This window comes from Pteropus vampyrus, unplaced genomic scaffold (assembly GCF_000151845.1).
Source record: "Pteropus vampyrus isolate Shadow unplaced genomic scaffold, Pvam_2.0 Scaffold148, whole genome shotgun sequence".
NCBI lineage: Eukaryota > Metazoa > Chordata > Mammalia > Chiroptera > Pteropodidae > Pteropus > Pteropus vampyrus.
In genome coordinates, this window is record NW_011888929.1 from 2,092,774 (window position 1) to 2,114,586 (window position 21,813).

At 32.9% G+C, this 21,813-nt stretch overlaps 1 protein-coding gene across 1 annotated transcript in view; it reads left to right on the plus strand.

Annotated features, from left to right (window-relative positions):
* The window catches only part of CNTN5 (contactin 5), a 508,562-nt gene that overhangs the window by 343,588 nt on the left and 143,161 nt on the right, over positions 1–21,813 (plus strand). The window contains exons 12-13 of the mRNA XM_011369440.1: positions 16,700–16,827; positions 19,068–19,243. Coding sequence (XP_011367742.1) covers positions 16,700–16,827; positions 19,068–19,243 — 304 coding nt within the window. The remainder of the gene's footprint in view (positions 1–16,699; positions 16,828–19,067; positions 19,244–21,813) is intronic.

Below are 21,813 nucleotides of genomic sequence, written 5' to 3' on the forward strand. Positions count from 1 at the left end.
GTCTAAATCTCTTGGATCTCTACATTATATAAAGTCTTAACAATGTCTTTTTTTTTCTTATAGATCTTTAATCATGCTTGCTACCCTCAGTATCAGTTCCTGTCAGTGTAAGTGACAGTTTCAGTAGCATTTGCTCAGATTCCTCTGGTGCTCCGCAACATTCCTCTAGGGCTTCCTGGAGGGTATGGGGTTAAGGGCCCTCTGGGTTGGGGGTTGGGGGCTGTGACTCAGCCTCGGTATTGCAACCAGGGCTGGTAAAAATTAACTGTTGTTTCTCTGCCCTCCCCACTTTTCTTCTGTCTCTGCTTTTCTGCCTTCTGCCCTGATGACTGGGCACTTCCACCAGCCACATGGAGCTCACAGCACTCCCAGACAGGGCTATTTAGGGAAGTGACTGCACCTTCTCCCCTCCCCCTCCTCCTACAGGGAGCTCTGGCAGCTGCGAGAGGCAGCTTCTTCGTTTCTCCCAGCCTGCCACCTGTCACCGAGGGTTCTGACCTGTGGTAGCTCGTATGCACAGATCCTATGCTCAGGTGTGCTTTTGTGCAGTATGGGTGCTTTTTGTTGAGTTTTAGATGTTTAACTTATTGTTGTTTCACAGGAAGTGATCAGAGATGTCTCTTACTCTGCCATGTTTCTGACCTCACTCTATTACAGCCAGTTTTGATACTGTATAAACATTATGACTTTTAAAGATATGAATGATCCCAGTTTTGACTTCCAGCTAAAGTGAATACCATTTAAGTAATTTGATTTGTATTCACAACTCAGATTATTCTCAGCATATAGTTTTTCTTCTATGCTAGGTTAGATTTAAATTTTCTAGCTAATCTACTTAAATTTTTCTATCAATATAAATATCTACTACAGTTGTGTTTGCCCACTACACTCCAGACTTTATTCACCTAACCTTCTCTCTGTCCCTAGGCCCAAACTTATTCCAGTGTCAAGGCCTTTGTAGCTGTTATTCCCTCTGGCTAGAAACATTCTTCTCTCATTCAAAGTCGCTGTCTACTTCTCATCATTTAGATCTTAGCTTAATGTTACTGTATAAAATGGCCTCTCCAACTTTCCTAAGTAAGAAAAAACATGGCATAGTCCTTGGCCTATAGTGGACACTCCATAAATAGTAGCCATTATTATTTTTAATGTTAAACAAGAAATGCCAGTGGAATGCTTTCTGTTAGCCTCAGCGCAGTGAAAACTACTTTATATATTTCTAGTTCTTCCAACTACTAGATAAATATTATTTTCCTTTATTTTACAAATGGATTATTCAGAGGTTAAAAAGTTCACCCAAAGTCATTCAGCTGGTAAGAGGCAGAGTCTGGGATGTGTTTTTTTTTTTTTTTTTTCACCATGTATGTTTTGATTGAAATAAACAAAATACATAAACGAGGTAGTTTTAGGGAACTGATACCTAAAAAATTAAGATGATTGGGCTAATATAATTTTCTGATTGATTTATGTAGACAGTAGCCTCACATTTCTCTAAACCTTTCTATTTATGGTGGTACTTAAGCCCTAAACTCAGCTGAAAATTTAAATTATGCTTTATTTTTTCATATTCTCTAGTCAATAGTAACTTAAAATTCCTTGAATACTTATAGTTATTCTTTACCACTCAAATCAGTTCTTGAGCCTTGTTAGCAACCAGGTTGTTTCACATAGGTGAAAAGAAATCAGTGAATATCTAAAAGACACTGAGCAATGTTTTATATTCTTGTATGTCATCCCCAGAAGAGGACAGCACCCTACATGTCAGTGGTTGGATGCACGTTAGAAGCTAGACACTGGGAACCTGTCATTCTGAGACAAATCTTTATAAGAAAGAAACTTCAAGGCAGCTCCAGAAAAAAAAAAAAAAAAAATAGGCTGATTCTCTGGGCTTAGCTACAAAAGAAGTCATGGAATATAACCTGAGACTAAGAAAAAACCTTGGAGTTAAATAGGTGAAAAGTGCCTTAGAAATCCAGTCCACTTTCTTCATTTTATAAATGGAAGAGAGGAGGCATAGAATTTTTAAAAAGATCCATTAACATGAGAAATCAGAAATGGACAGCATAATGCATTTTACTTTACCTTACACAGCCATACATAAAAATCAATTAACTAATGTTGATTTGACCGTTCAAAAATCCTCTTGAGCTAAATAGTGGAAAAGCTACTCTCTAGGAGGGAATTAATATGAAAAATAACAAAGTGCATTCTCTTAATATTAAAGGGCTTAGCCTGATCAAGCTTTCTAATTAGGTCAGGATAATTTAAAATGGACTAAAAGTCATCCCAGATGGAGATATAAAAATTTCATAATTTTGCCCTAGATGCTATCTCTGTGACCTTAGAGGTTTCAGAAGAGCACTAATTTATCCAAACTTCCTGTGAGATTTAGATATTTATATAGACAGCAGACTGTACAGAAAATGCAAAAAGTCACAAATTTAAGGAATAATAAAGATTTCAACTCTTTATAAATACCTGTCCTTTTCTTATTTAGTCTGCATTAAGAAATATTTAGTTTTCATGTCCAAGTTAATGTGAAATGACAGATTATTCAGTTCAGAACACTGAGAAAAGCTACAGGGTAAATGATTTAGTGCAAACTCAACTATTTTTTTTATTTAAAAATTTCTCAGTTTGGGGCTATATCCAATTTCACAGCATCTTTCATTTTAGAAATATCTCAGTGGAAAACTTTAGAATCCACTGCACAGTCACTCCAAAAGCATTTATCTAGCTTTACTGTATTTGTTTAATTCAAATGCTTCCAGGTGAAAATGCTTCCATTTGGTTGAAACAGGTTTTTACCCAACTATTCAAGAGCCTATAAGGAAGAAATAACTTTAATAAAATAGAAAATGTTATAAATACAGCTTTATATCTAGCTAATAAGTAGTGTTTTTCAAAGTATGGTTCAAAGGAAGACTATTCATTAAGTTTTTAGTAGCTTTGTATTGTTAATAATGAAAACTGATCCATGCTAATAGACACACTATAGCACTGTGAAATGTACTGAAACCAATGAAAATAATGAAAAATATTTTAACAGTGAAAATAAAGACAGGAATTTCAATCAAGTCAAATGAAATTAAGTTAAAATGCCTTACTAACCCCTCTACAATTTTACTTTTTGCTTTTCTATGGTGGTTAAGTAGCCAAAACTCTCATCATGGACCCTCATGGAAAAAAAATGTAGTGTGATAAATTACACTAAAATATAGTAATTAATCAGATACTCTGATAAGGAATTTGAGCACCATTTAACTTCCATTTGTTGACTGCTTATTGTGTTACTATAATGCTTATTTATTCCTCGAGTAACTTTTAGTCTAAGGAAAACATAAGATATGCTGAGACCTGAGATAATGAGGAATGCACTAAACGTATGAAAAGTACAAGAGGACAGAGGAATAATAATGTATAGGTAAGAGGATAGTAACTGAGGATCAGAGTACACACCCAGATGTAATTTGAGCAACAACAACAAAAAAATGTTAGAGATTACTTATTAGTAATCCAGATAGATGTGAGACTGGGTAGCAGGAAAAGTCTCATGTAGATGGAGGGAAACTATTTGCAAAGACCCAAGGCATATGATCTTAAAATAATGACAAGTAGTTCATTATGAATGGAAGGTAGGATGGATGTAGATGTGAGACAGCAGCTAGGAGTCTAAGATGAAATTGGAAAGTCAGAGAGAGATTGAAATTATGAAGGATAGCATATGTCTTGCTAAGAAGTTTGGATTTTATCCTGAATGTAGTGCGGAGACATGGATTGGCATTAAGTCAGTTAGTAACATCATATGACACAATATGAAGGCAGCGGGACCAATATGTTGAAATTAGGAGTGACTTGCTATTGAAGGCAGAGGTAGCAGAATTGCAATAATATAAATGCATTCTAATGAAAGGCTCAAATAAGGTTGTGGTAGTGAGAGAAACTGGTAACTATATGTTAAGCTTGAAACCCAAAACTAAGAAGAAAGCCACATTAGGTACCTGATATTCTGAAGAGACTCCTAAAAATTTAGGAATCAGAGAGCTCCTCCAGAGCCTCAGGTGTCTGAACTAGTTTTGCTTGTTGAGATATCTTAACAGCAAAACATTACTTACCCCATCCACACCACTCTCCACTCCTCACCTCTGTGTATATAAGAGAATGTTAGAGAAAGAAAGATATTCTTTTCAGGCTTTGCCTTGATAGGGACTGCTAGGCTTTTTCTTACCCTTCCTATCTCCAAAATCAAGTGAGAGTAAGGCTATAAAGACTCACTCAAAGAAATTATAGAATTGGTTATTTTAATTCTTGATTGAACATTTGCTTAGGCAACAGATTTATTTATTGGTTCCTGGCCCTGTTTGAAGAGGGAGAGAACATAACTGGAGAGCGATAACAGCAGAAAAGGAAGTGACAGGAAAGAAACCTACACTCCCACCATTTAGAAAGGCAATCCCATGGATTGATAGACTTTAGAGAAGGTAAGCAAGCATAAGCTTTCTGGGATCCGTGAATAAAATACCAGAGGTGGGAGCTGACAGAGCTGGTAAAAGGCAGTGCCTGAGACTACATGAGGGAACTCTGCAGTAAGGAGGCCCCAAAGACTCACTGATGTGCTCACAAAAGCCAGTCTTCTCAGGCCTGCTTCAACAGTGGCGTGGTAGACAGCGGCTTTACCCGGAGTGACAGCTATATCCTACTAAGGACCACAACAGAAACTGAATAAGAGACACTAATTCCTTTCCAGCTCTCTTCTGCCAGTGCTGACACACAGAGGAGATAAAGAACTGGAAAGAAGGAGAAGAAAAGTCATGAAGAGAGACCATTCTCCATTCTCATTGCAGCTGCAGCATCCTGGGTTTGAGCCATTTGTCAGTGCTGAGCTAGGGGTGAGGAGAAGAGCAACAATCAGAGATAAATTTTACCTAGTAATGACTGAAAGTTATCTAAAAGCTATGGGACCTTCTTAGATGTCTGAAGGAAATGGAAAATGGATTTGAGAGAACATGGTTAAAGGCAATGATTAGAAAAAGTAAAAGCACTTCGTGTTTATTATCCACTGCATTTAGACCCTCCAGTAAGCCAAAAACAAGGGAATGAAATATTCAAAATGTGTAATAGATTCAACTTGATCAATTTGTTATGAGGGGAAAAGAAAAGTAAATAGTGACTTCTGAGTTAATAATTTGAATTATATCCTGAGCTTTAAAAAGGAAATGCTCTAAACTTTCTTTCTCTGGGCACAGTTATCTCATGTATAAAATAAAGGTTTTTATGATGGTTCTTAATCTTGTTTTCATCACAGACTTTCTTGAGAATCTGAGGAAAGTTACATGCTATCTCCACAAAAATAGGTACATGCACAAAGAATTTCCCATACAAATTCATGTAAAATAGATAACATTAAAGTAAGAAAATGATTTAAAGATAAAGGTAGAGTGTAGTTCTGTATAGGTTAAATTTGTTGAATTTGTGCAAATTCTAGTAGAAATATCTTTCAGAACAAGGACAATACAAATATGTGTTTAGGACTTTTGTTTTATTTTGTTTAATAGCAAGCGTTTTCTGATATCCAACTCTGACAAAGAGACAGCCTCCTTCTCACTCTTCTTTCAGAGCCTGGAGGTTCTGAAACTTTTCATTGGCTTAACACAAAAAGTTCTTCAATTTCTTTAGGTTGCTTGCAGTGATGCTCAGAGCCAGGGATGAGGTCCATTAATTAAAGTAACTTCTGCACTTAAGCTTTTTCTCGCTTTCTAAAGGCTGTCATACATGTCTTTCTGGGTCACTTCACTTCTTCCTTGGAGCTAAATTGCATCTAAAGGGAAGAGCATGGGGACAGTAAATCCCTCTTTTGGTTTTTTAAAAACCCTTAGGTTTTTAAAAATCTTACTGATCAAGTTAAGGAGTTGGAATTTCTCTTATTTCCATCATCTATAGGAAACATGTGTCTTCTCTTGTTACCCTTGAGTTTCCACTTCTGTCAGCTTCTGTTGTAGGTCAGAGTTGCCACCAAGCATGTCGACTTATGCAAAGCTTTCTTTTGCTGTTTAGTTTGAGTTTAATGTACTAGTAGCTGAAAGTGTAGTATAAATTTTAGTCCAAGAGTCCTACTCCAAAAATCTTAGTTATTTCAGTCCTCTGTGCCTCATTATTATACTTCTTTGATAAAGAAAGTATAATAATATATCCTGGGGTCTTTGTAAGAATTAAGATAAAGTATTAAAGGAGTTTTGCATAAGGCTCAGGAAATAGTAGAGGCATAACAAATGTTATCAAAACAAACTACATGCTATTTTATTTTTTAAAAAGGTATTTGAAGTGCTCCGGACCTCATTTTCTTCATCTATAAAATAAAACAGTTAAACTATATTCAGTTTGATTCAGTCGCCACTTATTGAGTACCACTTAATGTGGAATTAGTTTATGAAGACAATAAGTAAAACAGGTTACATTAGTCAGGAAGTTATTGACAAACAACAAATCAAAAGGGTGGCTGAAATCAGGGCTCTTCCACTTGCTGAATAGCCTTGAATGAAGTCATAAATGATGGCAAAACACAGTTTTCTCATCAGTAAATGAGACTAATACTCAACCCTCATAGTGTTTGGAAGCATTATGTGAAATAAAGTATGGAACATTGCTATGATGCTTGACACATAAAAAGTGTTCAGCATTCTAGGACTTTCATAGGTCCTAGACTGTCTTATTTTTCAAAGATCTCAACCTGGATTTTATCAAAAATAATGAAATGTACCTACATCGTATATAAAATGATTTTTTTCTTTTGCTATAAATCTTTTGAAATAATTTTTATAATTTTATCATTGGAAGTGTTATAATAGTAAATTTTTTATTATATTGTTATAACAGTAACTTTTTAATAACAATGGAAGAGATGAGTTGAGGTTGACTAATTGTTGCAATATGACATTGTATTATTTTCAACATTGCATTGAACAAACAGTTGTTTTCAGGTCTCAAATATTTATTTAGGCCCTTTACAATGCTGAAACTATAATGCTCAATGGATAAAATACCCTGTCTGTTGTGTACTAAGGAGAAGTGTGACAAATGCTGTGATGGAGTTCTGAGGAAGAAAAAATGAAGGCAGGAATAATTCTAACTAAAAAATATTAAGAAAGAGTTCAGATATATAGTATATTTGAGCAATAAAGAATAGGTAGGAGTCTGACCATTGAAAGGTATGTGGTTTTATAAGACTAGAGCAGTAGTCTCCAAATAGAGGTGTGAACAATTCAGCGATGTGCAAGAGAGCCATTAGGGGATGGGAGGAGGGAAAGGAGAAAATGACATAACATATTTGCTTTTGCTTATAATTTCTAATTATTGTCTGTTTAAAACATACCCAATATATTAATATAATACTGTGGGGGGCGTGTGTGTGTGTGCGTGTGGTGTCTATGTGATACATACAAAATTTATAAATGATATGAAATATATATATTGAGAATGCATTACAACATAGTTTGGAGACTTGCAGAGTATAAGGTGGGAGATCAGGGGCTGATAGAAGTTATGATCATTTGGTGAAGACTTTCAACTGTTCTACTAAGGAGTAAGTATGTTATTTTGTATGCTCTAGAGAGATGAAAAGTTCAGGCAAAAAAAAAATTAGATCTGTGATTTAGGAAGTTAAACACAGAAGCAGTGTGCAACTCGAATGAAAGGAATGAAAGATGAGAGTTCAGAAAAGCAATTAGGAAAAATATTCAATAGACATCAATAGATCATTTTACCTATTCCCTTCCCAAACCAGTATAAAGATAAGAGTTATTAATTTTCAACCATCGAATGAAATGCCACCTCCTCTGAGATGCCTTCCCTAACCACACTCATATCCCCCAGGTTAATGAGCTGCCTGCCATATGTACTCCAAATAGTTTCCTGTGCTTATTTCTTTCCAGATTTTATTATACCTAATGTTAATTTCCTGCTTACTTGTCTGATGCTTCCTCTACTCCTGTGGTTCCTAAGGATAGGAACTGAGACTTGTCATTATATCCCAGATACTTTCTACAGTTCCTAGAATATAGAAGCCACACAAAAAGATGTTGGTGAATCTAAATGAGACATTTCACTCTGTTTTGATTTAGTGGATTAATTACTACCACTTTTTTTAGCCATTTAGTGGATTAATTACTACCACATTTTTAGGGCTCAGGTTAGAGATCACTTTCTCTAGAAAAGTGTGTCTCCATTTAGCACTTATCTCCTTTAATTGTAATTACATCTATAATTGTCTTTCTTGTTAAGAGGATTGCTATTTCATTCACCAAAACAAAGAACCTAGGTATAGGTAGAATTTTAAGTTCCTTCAGTGTTAAATCTTATATATCCATGCTCTTTGGGGGATGCGGCAGGAAGTCCTATAGTATGAAGGAGATGATCTACACACTCAAACCAGATGACCTCTAACTAAGGCTCTTAGTTCCCAGGTGATAAAAGCCTCTGCATAGCTATTTTTTTTCTGTCTTGGGTTCTCTCCTCTGACCTTAATTTATAGTCATATCCCCAACCTGTTAAGGTTGATGTAAAAAATCTCATTTCAAAGCAGAATGTGTCTTGTTCACACAAACTAAGTAGAGTCAATATATTAGTAAACCAAAATCAGCAATACATTAAAAAGATCACATACCATGATCAAGTGGGATTTAATCCTTGGTACAAGGTTGGTTCAATATCTGCAAATCAATTAACATGACACACCACATAGACAAAAAACAATGAATAAAAATTATATGATTATATCAATAGATGCAGAAAAAGTATTTGACAAAATCCAACATCCTTTTATGAAAAATTCTCAACAAAGTGGTCATAAAGGGGGCATCCTCAATATAATAAAGGTCATACATGACAAACACACAGCTAACATTATAGTCAACAATGAAAAACTGAAGCTTTTTTTATGATCAAGAACAAGAACATATCCACTTCAACTACTTTTATTCAACATAGCATTGTAAGTCCTAGCCACAGCAATCAGACAAGAAAAGGAAATAAAATGCATCTAAATTGGAAAGGAAACAGTAATATAGTCATTATTATTAAAACTTAATTCATTATTAATAAATGAATTAAGTAAAGTAGCAGAGTACAAAATTAATAATCAGAAATCAGTTGCATTTTTATACACCAATAATGAACTATCAGAAAAAGAAATTAAGAAAACAATCTTACTCACAATTCCATCAAAAAGAATAAAATATTTAGGAATAAATTTAACCAAGTAGGTGAAAGACTTATTACACTAAGAAAACTATAAGATACTGAAGAAAAATATTGAAGAAGATACAAACAAATAGAAGGACATACTGTGCTTATGGATAGAGTTAACATTATTAAAATTTCCATACTACCCAAAGCAATATGTAGATTCAGTGCAATCTCTATCAAATTACCAATGACATTTTTTACAGAACTGGAAAAAATAATCCTAAAATTTATATGTGAACATAAAAGACCCCAAAAGCCAAAGCAATTTTGAGAAAGAACAAAGTTGGAAGTATCATGCTACTGGATAACAAACTATACTCTAAGACTATAGTAATCAAAACAGCATGGTACTGGCAGAAAACAGACACAAAGTCATTGGAACATAATAGACAGCCCAGAAATAAACCCATGCCTACGTGGTCAATCAATCTATGACAAAGGAGGTAAGAATATACAATAAAGACAGTCTCTTCAATAAATGATGTTGGAAAACTGGAAAAATACATGCAAAAAATGACCACTTTCTTGCACCATATACAAAACTAAAGTCAAAATGGATTAAAGATTTACATGTTAAGACCTGAAATCATAAAACTCCTAAAAGAAAACAGGCAGTAAACTTTTTGACATCACTCTTAGCAATATTTTTTGGATACATTACCTCAGGCAAGGGGAACAAAAGAAAAAATAAATAAGACTTCATCAAACTAAAACATTTTTGCATAGTGAAGGAAACCATTAACAGAACAAAAGACAGCCCACTGAATGAGAGAAGATATTTGCCAATGGTACATCCAATAATGGATTAATATCCAAATGTATAGGGAACTCATACAACTTAACAACAAAGAAACAAACAATTTAATTTAAAAAAAAACAGGCAGAGATACATGCTCAACATCATTAACCATCAGAGAAATGCAAATTAAAACCACAATGAGATATCACCTCACACCTGTCAGAATGGCTATCGCCAATAAATCAACAAATGTTGGCAAAATTGTGGAGAAAAGGGAACCCTTCTTCACTTTTGGTGGGAATATAAATTGGTGCAGCCACTATGAAAAACAGTACAGAGGTTCCTCAAAAAGTTAAAAATAGTACTGTATGACTCAGCAATTCTACTCCTGCATATTTATTCGAAGGAAAATGAAAACACTGATTCAGAAAGATATATGCATTCCTATGTTCATAGCAGCATTATTTACGATAGCTAAGGTATGGAAGCAACCTAAATGTCCATTGATAAATGACTGGATAAATAAGTGATACATATATGTAATGAAATATTATTCAGCCATAAAAAGTAATGAAATCTTGGCATTTGTGACAACATGGATGAGCCTAGAGTGTATTATACTACGTGAAATAAGTCAGACAGAGAAAGAAAAATACCATATGATTTCACTTATATGTGGAATCTAAAAAACAATATAAACAAACAAAACAAATTCATAGATAAAGAAAATATACTGATGATCTCTAGATAGGAAGAGCATTGGGGAGTGGGAGAAATAGGTGAAAGAGCTTAAGAAGTATAAAGCTACCAGTTATAAAAATAGTCACAGAAATATAAAGTACAGTATAGGGAATATAGTCAATCATATTGTAATAACTATGTATGGTGTCAGATGGGCACTAGACTTACTGGAATGATCATTTCATAAGGTATATAAATGTCTAATCGCTATGTTATACACCTGAAAGTAACATAATATATTGTATGTTGACTGTAATTGAAAAATAATTTTTAAAAAACTGTACATGGAATTTTCCTATGACACAGAAATTATATTTTGGGGTATTTATCTCAGAGAAATTAAAACTTACATTCATATAAAATCCTGTACACAAATGCTTATAGCAACTTTATTTGTAATATCAAATTTTAGAATCTGCCCAGCTGTCCTTCAACAGGCGAATGGCTAATAAACTACGGTATATCTATACCATGGAATACTATTCAACAATAAAAAAAAATAAACTACTGACACACAAAACTTGCATGAATCTCCAGGGAATTAATGTAAGTGAATTAAAAGGCCAATCTCAAAGAATCTCATATTGTAAGACTTCATTTATATAATATTATTGAAATGAAAAAAAAAATTAGAAATGAAGGGCAAATTAGTGGTTGGCAGGAATTAGGAACCAGTGTAGGGTGGTGACGTTAGTGTGGAATGAAGGTGAGTATGGCCATAAAAGGGAAAATGAGAAATCTTTATGGTGTTAGAACTATTCTATATCTTGACTGTGGTGATGGATGCAGAAGTGCTAAATGAAAATGTTGTATATAACTTAAAACACAAACAAATAAGTAAGTTAAAACTGGGAAAAGCTGACCAATGGCTTACATTAATATCAACATCTAATTGTGGTATTATACTATAATTTGACAAAATGTTACCATTGAGAGGTCCTAGAAAAAGCATACAAGGGATCTCTCAGTATTATTTCTTAAAACTTCATGTAACTCTATAATTATCTCAAAATTTTCCAGTTAAATAAATATTTTACTGCAGCATCAAAAAACATATAGTTAAATCTGAAAGATGTCTAAAACCTGTAGACTAATAACTACAAAATATTATGTAGAGAAAATAAAGACCTAAATAAATGGAGATACATGATGTTCACATATTGTAAGACAATATTGTTTTAACTCTACACATATCGACCTACAAATTCATTGAAATATCCTAATCAAAATTCCAACAAGCTTTTTAGAAATTGACAAGCTGTTTTTAAAATTCATACGGAAATGCAAAGAATGTAGAATAGACAAAACAGCTCTGAAAAAGAGTAAAATAGGACATCTTAACTTACCTGACTTCAAGACAGATCATAATGATACAGTAATCAAGACAGTGTGGTTTTGGCATGAAGATAGATTAATAGATAAATGGAACAGAAGAGAGAGTTGAGAAATTGACTTACACATTTATGGCCAATTGATTTTTGACAATGATGAAAAAGCCATTGAGAAAAGATAGTCTTTTTAAAATAATAGCTTGGAACAATTGGGTAACCATATCCAAAATAAATAAATAAGGTAGATTCATACCTCAGAGCATAAAAAAATAACTCAAAATGAATCATTGACATAAACATAAAACTTAAAACTATAAAATTTCTAAAAGAAAATGGAGAATCTTTGTGACTTTAGGTTATGCAAAGATTTCTTAGTACAACAACAAAAACAAAACATAAAATAAAATTGATAAATTGCACAATCACTTCATCAAGGAAGATACATAGATGGAAAATAAACACATGAAAAGATGCTCAACATCGTTAGTTAATAGGGAAATGCAATTTAAAACCGCAATGAGATTCTAGTACCTACTTATCGTAATAGCTAAAACTAAAAAGACTGACCATATCAAGTGTTGTAAGAACTCTCATATAATTCTGCTGGGAATGTAAAGTAGTGCAACCACTTAGAAACAGTACAGCAGCTTCTTAAAAAGTTAAACATTAAATATAATCCAGATGATAAAGTCATTATAGTCCTAAGAATTTATCCAAAAGAAATAAAAGCAAATAATTATAAAAGAATTTGTAAGAAATGTTTATAGCAGCTTTATTTGTAATAGCCCCAAGCTCAAAATAACCCAAATATTCACCCAAAGGTGAATGGATAAACTAGTTGTGGTTTATTCACACAATAAAATACCAACTCAGCAATGAAAAGGAATGGATTAGTAATAATTCATGGATGAATCACAACTTAATTATGCTGAATGAAACTAAACAAAAAGGAATATATATGTGTATATATATATATATGTGTGTGTGTATATATATTTGTGTATATATATATATATATATATATATATATATATAAAATGTTATAATTCCACTTATTTAAAATTCTGTAAAAGTACAAACTTACTATAGTGACAGAAAGCAGATCAGTTGTTGCCTGGTGAGAAAGGGTTAGGATAAGAGAATGCAAAGGAACACAGATGCTTTGGGTGTAATGTATATGTTGACTGTCTTGACTGTGGTAATGGTTTCATGACTGCATCCACATGTGAAAACTTTACAAAGTATATGCTTTAAATGTGAGCTTATGATATTCCTATCATACCTCAATAAAGCTGTGAAAAAAAAATAGAATTAATTACCCTTAGAATAACAACAAGATGTTTTCCATAGTATACTAGGTCCTGCATGATCTTGCCCCATGTCTACATCTCCAGTCTCATGTTGGGCCACTCTCTGACCTGCCTTTATATGCTGCCATCATAATTGGCCATTTGGATTTTCAAGGTTTTGTTGTCCACCTCATTTCATGGCCTTTGCAAATTTTATTCCCTCTGCTTTCCTACGTTTTGCCTAGTTCACTCTCTCTCAATCCTCAATTCTCAGCTCAAATATTATTCCCCCCAGAAAAGACTTGTAGAACACCCTAAATAGTTAAGGTTTTTATATTCAAAGCTTTCCCTGGCATGCTCTACTTTTTCCTTTTTAAAATTTGCCACAGATTTTATATATATTTTTGAGTAAATTTTCAATTAATATCTGTTATGTACCACTAAGTATAATAATTTACATATGTTATCTAGTTAATACTTTAAAAAACTAGTTAGATATGACAGTTTTACTTATAAGGAAAGAGGTTAAGTAACTTTGCTTAAGATCATGTACATACTAATCAATGACAGTGATTTGAACTCAGCCCTCTCTGTCTTTAAAGCGTATAGTCTTAATGATTAATGATTCTGTGATATGATATCCACTATGCTATAATAATACCAGAAAGCCTGAAAGTCAGAGCATGATCTCTAAATAATATGGCAGGAGGTAAATAGGTGGCACCCCCAGGCAAGTAGTATACTTGGAAAGATCTAAACTATGTTGTGTGGTGTCTGAGAGGTAAGCCGAACCTGGAAAACATGGAAATAGAGGGTCCAGAAAATGATCCTGAAATTCAGAAATAAGGACAGTCATCAAGAAGTCAGCCCCTTGTAAGATAAGGGTAAACACAATGCCATCCTAGGAGACTGTGGTTTTGGGCAATTTAGCAAGGCAGAGATCCACTGATTAAGTACAAGATTAAACCCAAGATGTCTCCAGGTCTAGGAAGAAACTCAGTGGAGAAATTAAGAGACCAGAAAAATATACTAAGCATGACTTGATACTGAATGCTAGAATGCTGGTTTGCATTTCTAAGGTATTTCCCTACTCCAACAGACCTTTACCTCACCACTCCCTTACCACCCTATTCCAAGTTCAAGAATGTCTCAGCAGAATTAATACCCAAATCTGAAAATTCCAAATGTAGGAGTTACATGATAATAATAGCAAAGGGAAAGAAGATAGGTGGAGGTGGAAAATTGCAAGGAAATATTTATTCAATATTTAATTATCTAGTAGTTATGAATGCAATAGTCAGATATTATAACGTGAATCACATTCATTGTCTTTTTTTTTCTTATCTAAGTTAAAAATATAGGCTTATCTGATAAGGATGTGCCATATGAATCAGTAGACAGGCTTTTGATTAAATGACACTGCCACTTGACAGATAAAAAACATCATGGTATTTAAAATTCCTCATCCCCTGGCGTATCAGTGGCCTAAAATACAGGAGTGTTCATAAACTATCTGTAAAAGGAGAATATAATATATTGCCTGCTGTCAGTGAGAAAAGACTTATCTTAAATCAAGAGCTGCAATACTGCCAGTATCTAAGATACATTTATTTCTTTAAAGGAGGTGAACTTTTAAGCCAAATTTCCCACCCACTGGATTAGAATTTATAACAGTCAGTAAAATCCAGATGTTTTCAAGATATTTTATTTACAGTTTGTACAAATTATAGTCTTTTAGCTAAATCTCAGTAAAGTTTGTTATTCTCACAAGATACTTATTTGTTTACAAAATGTGTAATTTTTGCTTTTAAATATATCTTTTTTGTGGCATTGTATTTTGGGGATTGAAATGGGATAAATTAATTATATTCCACTTTTATAGAAACTGAGCACTATTTTAATAAATAAATATAATTTTTCATTGGCCATCTTGAATGGATTATATATCTTTTGAGGTCACTGTGTATTCCATATATCTAAAGTTAGCATCCCTCCTAGACAAACTACAAAATCAAATTTTCTATTTCTAGTTTGCCTTGCTTCTAAATTTGTCTCCATTCTTATATGTTGTAAATCGAGTTTGATCCATTTTGGAAACGATGTGATAATGTGATATTTTTAAACTGCTACCTTTATTGATGACAATATATAAGTAAATTCATAAGCAATATTTGGCAGCCTAGAATCTAATGCAATTGTTTTAAAGTTCAGTAATCTCAATAACTCTCAGTTCTAGGTGGTCAGCAAGATTGAATACACAATATAATATGAAGGATGTTGACTAAACATATTTAGCCATTCTTGTATCTTAAAGAGTTTAATATTATCATGTTGCTATGGAATAAATCATTGTTTTCAGGACTAGGAGGATCTAATTTTAGGATTTTAAGTTCATCGGGATCACTGATTCTTACTAAAAGCAGTACAGTCTGTTACTTCCTCTTTCCCAAAGAAGTCAGTTCAGACTCTAATGGCATATCAAATAAAACTACAACAGCCAGCCACTTCTTTTAGGTTGCTTGAGTAGATTAATATACCGGTGAAATAATGGGTTATATATTTTAGGAGCTTAGAAAAGAGAAAAGGAGAAAAGCACTAATTTAATTTAAATCTGTATGTTTCTGGAATGATAACTACACAGGAGAATATGATAATCTTAAATATCAAACTCATTTTCACTGAACTTCTAAAAATGTTTAATAATACTGTAATTTTTCACTTTCATATAAGACTCAAGGTCTGCTTTTAACAAAGGTCTCCAAATGAGCTCAAATGTAAACTCAGATATCATGTTTTTATGTTTAAAAAGTGCAGTGAGAGCAGCCCAGGTGTCAGGTATCAGGTATCAGGTTTCAATTTCATACCCTTGCTGCACAAGTGGCATTGTAGAGTAACTACCATAAATCATCTCTTGGCTGTATATTACAGTTAATTTTGTGTTCTGTACTTGTCCTACTTTATGTTTTTATGCTTTCTTTTTATATTTGATTTTTGAGGTCAGTCTTGGTTTCACTCTTTGGAGATGAAATACCTAGCTTAATATTAAAATATTGCTGGGTGATATTATAGTATAAATTTTAATAACCAAATTCAAGGTCACCTTTTTTCCACAAGTTTTAGAGTTAACTGTCAAAAGAAAAAACTGTAACTCCCTAGCCCTTTTAAATATGAGAAGATATTAAGTGGGTTTTTTATATAATTTCTTGAAGGATAAAACATCTGTACTATCACTGCATATTTCACAACAGTCCTTTATTTTATTATTACCTTGGAAGTAGTTTCAGACTTTATCAGAGTTTCTTACCACTTAGCTGATGTTCAGTAAAACAAGAAAAAAAACCTTTTTTAATAATTTTCAGAATAGCTATTCTTCCAGACGGGAGTCTGCGGATCCTAAATGCTTCTAAATCAGATGAGGGAAAGTACGTTTGCCAAGGGGAAAATGTCTTTGGTTCTGCTGAAATCATAGCTTCAGTATCTGTAAAAGGTAAGAAAATGTGGCTAATATTTCATAAGCATAGTTTCATGGCCTTATCAGAAAGTGGATAAATGTAATATGCATGTATATGTGTTTACACATATGTGTGTGCATGCTTCTGTTGATAAAATACATCGTAAAAATAGAACTAACACAACCAAATTGTCCCTTTCCATTATTTAGGGGACTGTAAAGAAAGAAATACCTCGTTGGTAGAAATTTAAATATTTTTCTTTGAACAAAATATGTGAGAGGTAAAGAAAACTTTCTGGAGTTTTAGTCAATATCTCAAAATTTAAAAGTATGCCAACAGTATAAAAGTATTTTTTCTCTACTAAAGTTAATTTTAGTGTTTATCAGCAATATTCTTTTATTACCACTTTAATGGGGAATTTGGAGCAGAAAGGAATAGCAGCAGAAGGACATAGATGTGAGGTGTTGGAGTGTGCATCAGGTAAACTAATGCCAGAGCTGCTCTTAGATGTTTGCAGTAATGGAATTTTTTATATGTCATCTTTTAATATTATAAATACTGATGCTTCAATGTTTCTGTTAGTTTTGTTTCTAAAGTGAATTAGATTTCAAGCCTGGAACCTTCTTTTGAGACTGACTATATGTCAGTGTTTAGTACTAAGAAAATCTCATATCTTAGGCAGTCTCTTCAATTGGCAAAGGAATATTTTTTCGTAACTGACTATATCCTTATTTTTTTTCTATTTGTGCATGTGTTATATAATGAATAATATTTTGGCCATATAAAATATAAAAATGTTAATTTTCTTTCTATAGAAATAGAAAAGTAATTAAAATAGACAGCACTCTGATATTTTAGAGAAGAGGAAAACATCAATGGAAGGAAGGAACATAATTTAAAAGATGTCTTCGTTTATAGTATACATTACAGGACTCCAGCTCAGTCTTCTACTTCCAGTCTGTGTCTTATACCTTCTGTGTGCTAAACAATCTTTTTCATAATGAAGCACTGCTGGATCCAGAGTCATTTTTTTATATAATAACAAAATGTTTTCTGTTAATCACAAGATAAATGGAATATTTACTTACTTGGAATATTCTAATTCTCACAAAGTTTAAACTACAGTATTATGTGATTATCCGTGTTCTCGGATGAAGACAGAACTAAGACTGTCACACAGAATACCTGATTTCTAAAATATTAACATTTACAGTGAATTTTTTTCCTGGTATTGCATCGTCTTCTTAGTGACTACTTAGAAGGATGTGATTGGTGGTTAAGAATGGTACTTCATCATATTACGCTATTGCCAACAGCAGAGCTAGAATAGAAAAATTGGGCTAATTTTTAATTATTTGTGTCAGTCTTCTTGAGATATCTACAATCAGAAATCTACTTAAAATGAAAGACAAAATCAAAATCCTCTCTCCCTCACTTCCTTACTTTATTCAAAATAGTACATCATATTGCAGTTATTTGATCACTATCTGAAATAACCCTTAGGTATACAGCTTGTATTAGCCTTTAATAGTTCACAGTTGCTCTAAACCCTGTATATGTGTATTTTTTAAATTAAATCTCTAAATAATTAAACATTTTTTTCTCAGAAACATTTCCATTCAATATTTTGTCTTTCTTTTCAGATCTCAATTAAACCATTTACAACCTATCAAAAGTGATATTTTATAATCAGCCAGAGGTCCCTTTTTTACTTCTTATCCATTCTTAAGAGAGGTTGTAGAGTGAAAGCAAATACAAGGTTTTATAGTAGTAGTATATTTTTATCTCTGTTAACATAGCTATTTGAAGGGAAGTGCTTCCTACAACCTTTAAAGAAGAGAACTCACATGTATTCTTTCTCCTTAGATATGGAGCATTTTTTATTGTAAAAATCCTTTTATTTACATTTGATGGTCCGTGAAGGTGGACAGGAAGGATGTGGCTTTTTTTTGTCTAATTTTTCTCCTTCCAAGATGTCAAATACTGTTTCTACTTACATAGTCTCTCATCTTTTTTTTCTTTTTTCTTTTTGGTCCAAATTGACTTCTTAATAGGAACAGGAACTTTTAAATCATCACTTCCCTACAGAAGCATAGTAAAGTGCCCTAGCATGCCAAATGTTATATTTCAATTAATATGTATACTTAAGGATGTGTATTTGAAACAACTGTATTCATAGATTCCTTGTTGTAAGTTTTTTCTCTTTATTTATAATATAGAACGCAGAGAAATAATACGTGTTCGTTATGTTAATTAATGCATTATATTTCTATAGAACCTACAAGAATAGAACTTACTCCTAAAAGAACAGAGTTAACTGTGGGAGAAAGCATCGTTCTTAATTGCAAAGCAATTCACGATTCCAGTTTGGATGTCACTTTCTACTGGACACTAAAAGGACAGCCTATCGATTTCGAGAAAGAAGGTGGACATTTTGAAAGCATCAGGGCCGTAAGTTAATACACTTTTGTTTTTTGAGTAATAATAACTTTAGAAATTTGGACTCAAATGTAAAAACTTTTTATCTATGAAATGTTAAGGAAAAATAGGAAAAAAATTAATTTGATATAAATGATTATTTTCATTATTTGTTTTATGTCAGACTGAAAGAAATAATTATTTTAAAACTCCCAGTAAAAAATTAGGAATACTTTATTATGCAAATCTAGCTACTTTGGCACTTTTATTTACTCGATTAATATTATTAATATTTACACATTACTTCTCAAAGTTATGTTGCTACATAAAGTGGCTAGTGTTAAAGCATTATTAACAATAATTATGATACAACGAATAAATGCAATAACCTGCCTCACCTACTCCTCAAGGAATAATAATTATTGGAGATTTTTAAATTTCTGCAACCTGTAGTTAAAAGTGTGCATTAGCCTTAGATAAACATCCACAGACTCATCTCTTGCCCACCTAATCTTTTCTTTGTAATATCTTCTTTTATTTTACATAGCAATGCAGCAATCAATTAAATGGAATGAGAAATCTTTTGAACCAAATTTTATAGAATCATCAAGTGTCTAACTCAATAGAGAAGTGAAAAAAACACCTTCTCTCCCTCTACAGTCTTATTTAAGACAGAAGAGTTACATGGCAGAGGGAGAGAGAGAAAGCCGGCTAGAATTAGGGTGACAGAGATATTTTACCTGCTATATCCCTTCTCTGTTAGCTAAAGAGATGGTTTATGCCCACAAATTCAATTTAAAATGCTGCCACGTGCTTACCAACATCAGTTTGTTTTTCTCTAAACACTTTGGAAAACAGTGGAAAACCACAGCTATGATGAGCCTAAACATATAAAACAGTAAGAATTGAATTTTATTTTTTATGATAAAGGTAATGTGATACAGTGAAAAAAGTCCTAGACCCAAAGTCGAGAATTTTGTGGATCAATTTCTAGTTTAATCCCTAATCAACTGTGTATCAAAAAGCCAGTTGCTTGCCTTGCCTAGGCATTGATCTCATAGAGAAGAAAAGTGAACAAGTTGGACCAGATAATTTCTAAGATCCCTTCTCACACTAGAATTTGATAAATTTATATAAGAAGAGTAAATATGAGCTCTCTAGTTACATTTGCCAATGTAACCAAAATTAAATATTTTCTTCAAATTATTCCTTTCATCCTAATTTACTTGGCATTTTATGGGAGAGATATATAAATAAGAAATAATTACCAACTACATTGTTCACATCATATTAAATAAGTTTATTTTAATTATTAATGGTTATGTAAAAAATATTCAGATCCTGTTAAATTAAATGAATTTTCCTCTAACTTGTGACTTTTCTATTTCCTTTACCTTGGATTAATAATTCCTTCAAGACTGTGAATGTATTTTATGGCATGAATGTCATAAAACAGCACCAGAAAGATATGATAGAAAAATATTACACTGAAAACAAAAAAATTTCTCATCAAAAATATATCTTCTCAGAATTATCTGTAAACATTCAGATGGAGCGATCATATATAAAGTAAAAATATATCTAAAATGAATATTGTTTTTTCTTTATATAAGCAAGCCCCCTCTTTATTTTAAAATACCAATAGAGAAATTAATGGTCCTGGTCAAATTATATGAATTCTTGTTTTTGTCTCTTAGGCAGTACCACTTTAGTTTGATGCCATTCTTTTGTATTAGTAAATACCTTTAATTCCTTTCATAAGGTTGGCAGTTAGCAGTACCTGCTATATTCTTTACATACTTGCTGATCTTGCCCTTGAGTAGTACAAAATTGACTCCTTACTCCCTATTAACCCATATTTTTACAAGCCATGTTAAAAATAGGCTCTGGATTGTAGACAGTGATAATAAACTATAGAAAAGAAGAGTAGAGCAAGTTATCATATTAAGAAGTGAGAAAATATTTAGGTTTAAGGTAATGTAGGACTTGCCATTTTTAGTATATGCGGAATACTTAATAGAAGTTTATATGTACTTTAAAAATTGGAAGCTTTAAAAATGCAAAACAAAATAAATTGTCTATCCCTTTTCTCCCAATTTCCTCAAACACTGATTGGGTCCTGGGTAGCTTCAGGGGCATAGATTGGAGGGAATTCCATTTTATGACATTTAAAAGACAGAGAGAAAAAAAATAAAAGAATTCTATCCCCCCTCCTGCCTTTCTCCTTGTGAATTAATATGTCTGAGAAATAGTATGTTTTAGGAAAAGGAATGAAAGTGTTATATAGCAGGGAGATTTGGGAAAGCCTTGGGACTTGTGGATACCTGCTGTTGAGAAGCCAGTTGAAGACTGGCAGGGCTCAGAAGAGAGCCAAAGTGGGGCAGTCTGTGGCCTGCTCCGAGTTTCAAAGAAGAGCCATTGAAGAGATCATAGAGGGCCTAGACTGGCCCAGCAGGGTAGGAAAGCCATACGGAATTCAGGGACTTAAGAAGAAATAGAGTACCTTTGATTGGAGCTCTCTCTAAATTAACTGCCTTGGGGCCTAATCCACCAGTGGGTAAAATTGCATGGGGATGAATCAGAACAGAAAGAGGGGTATACTT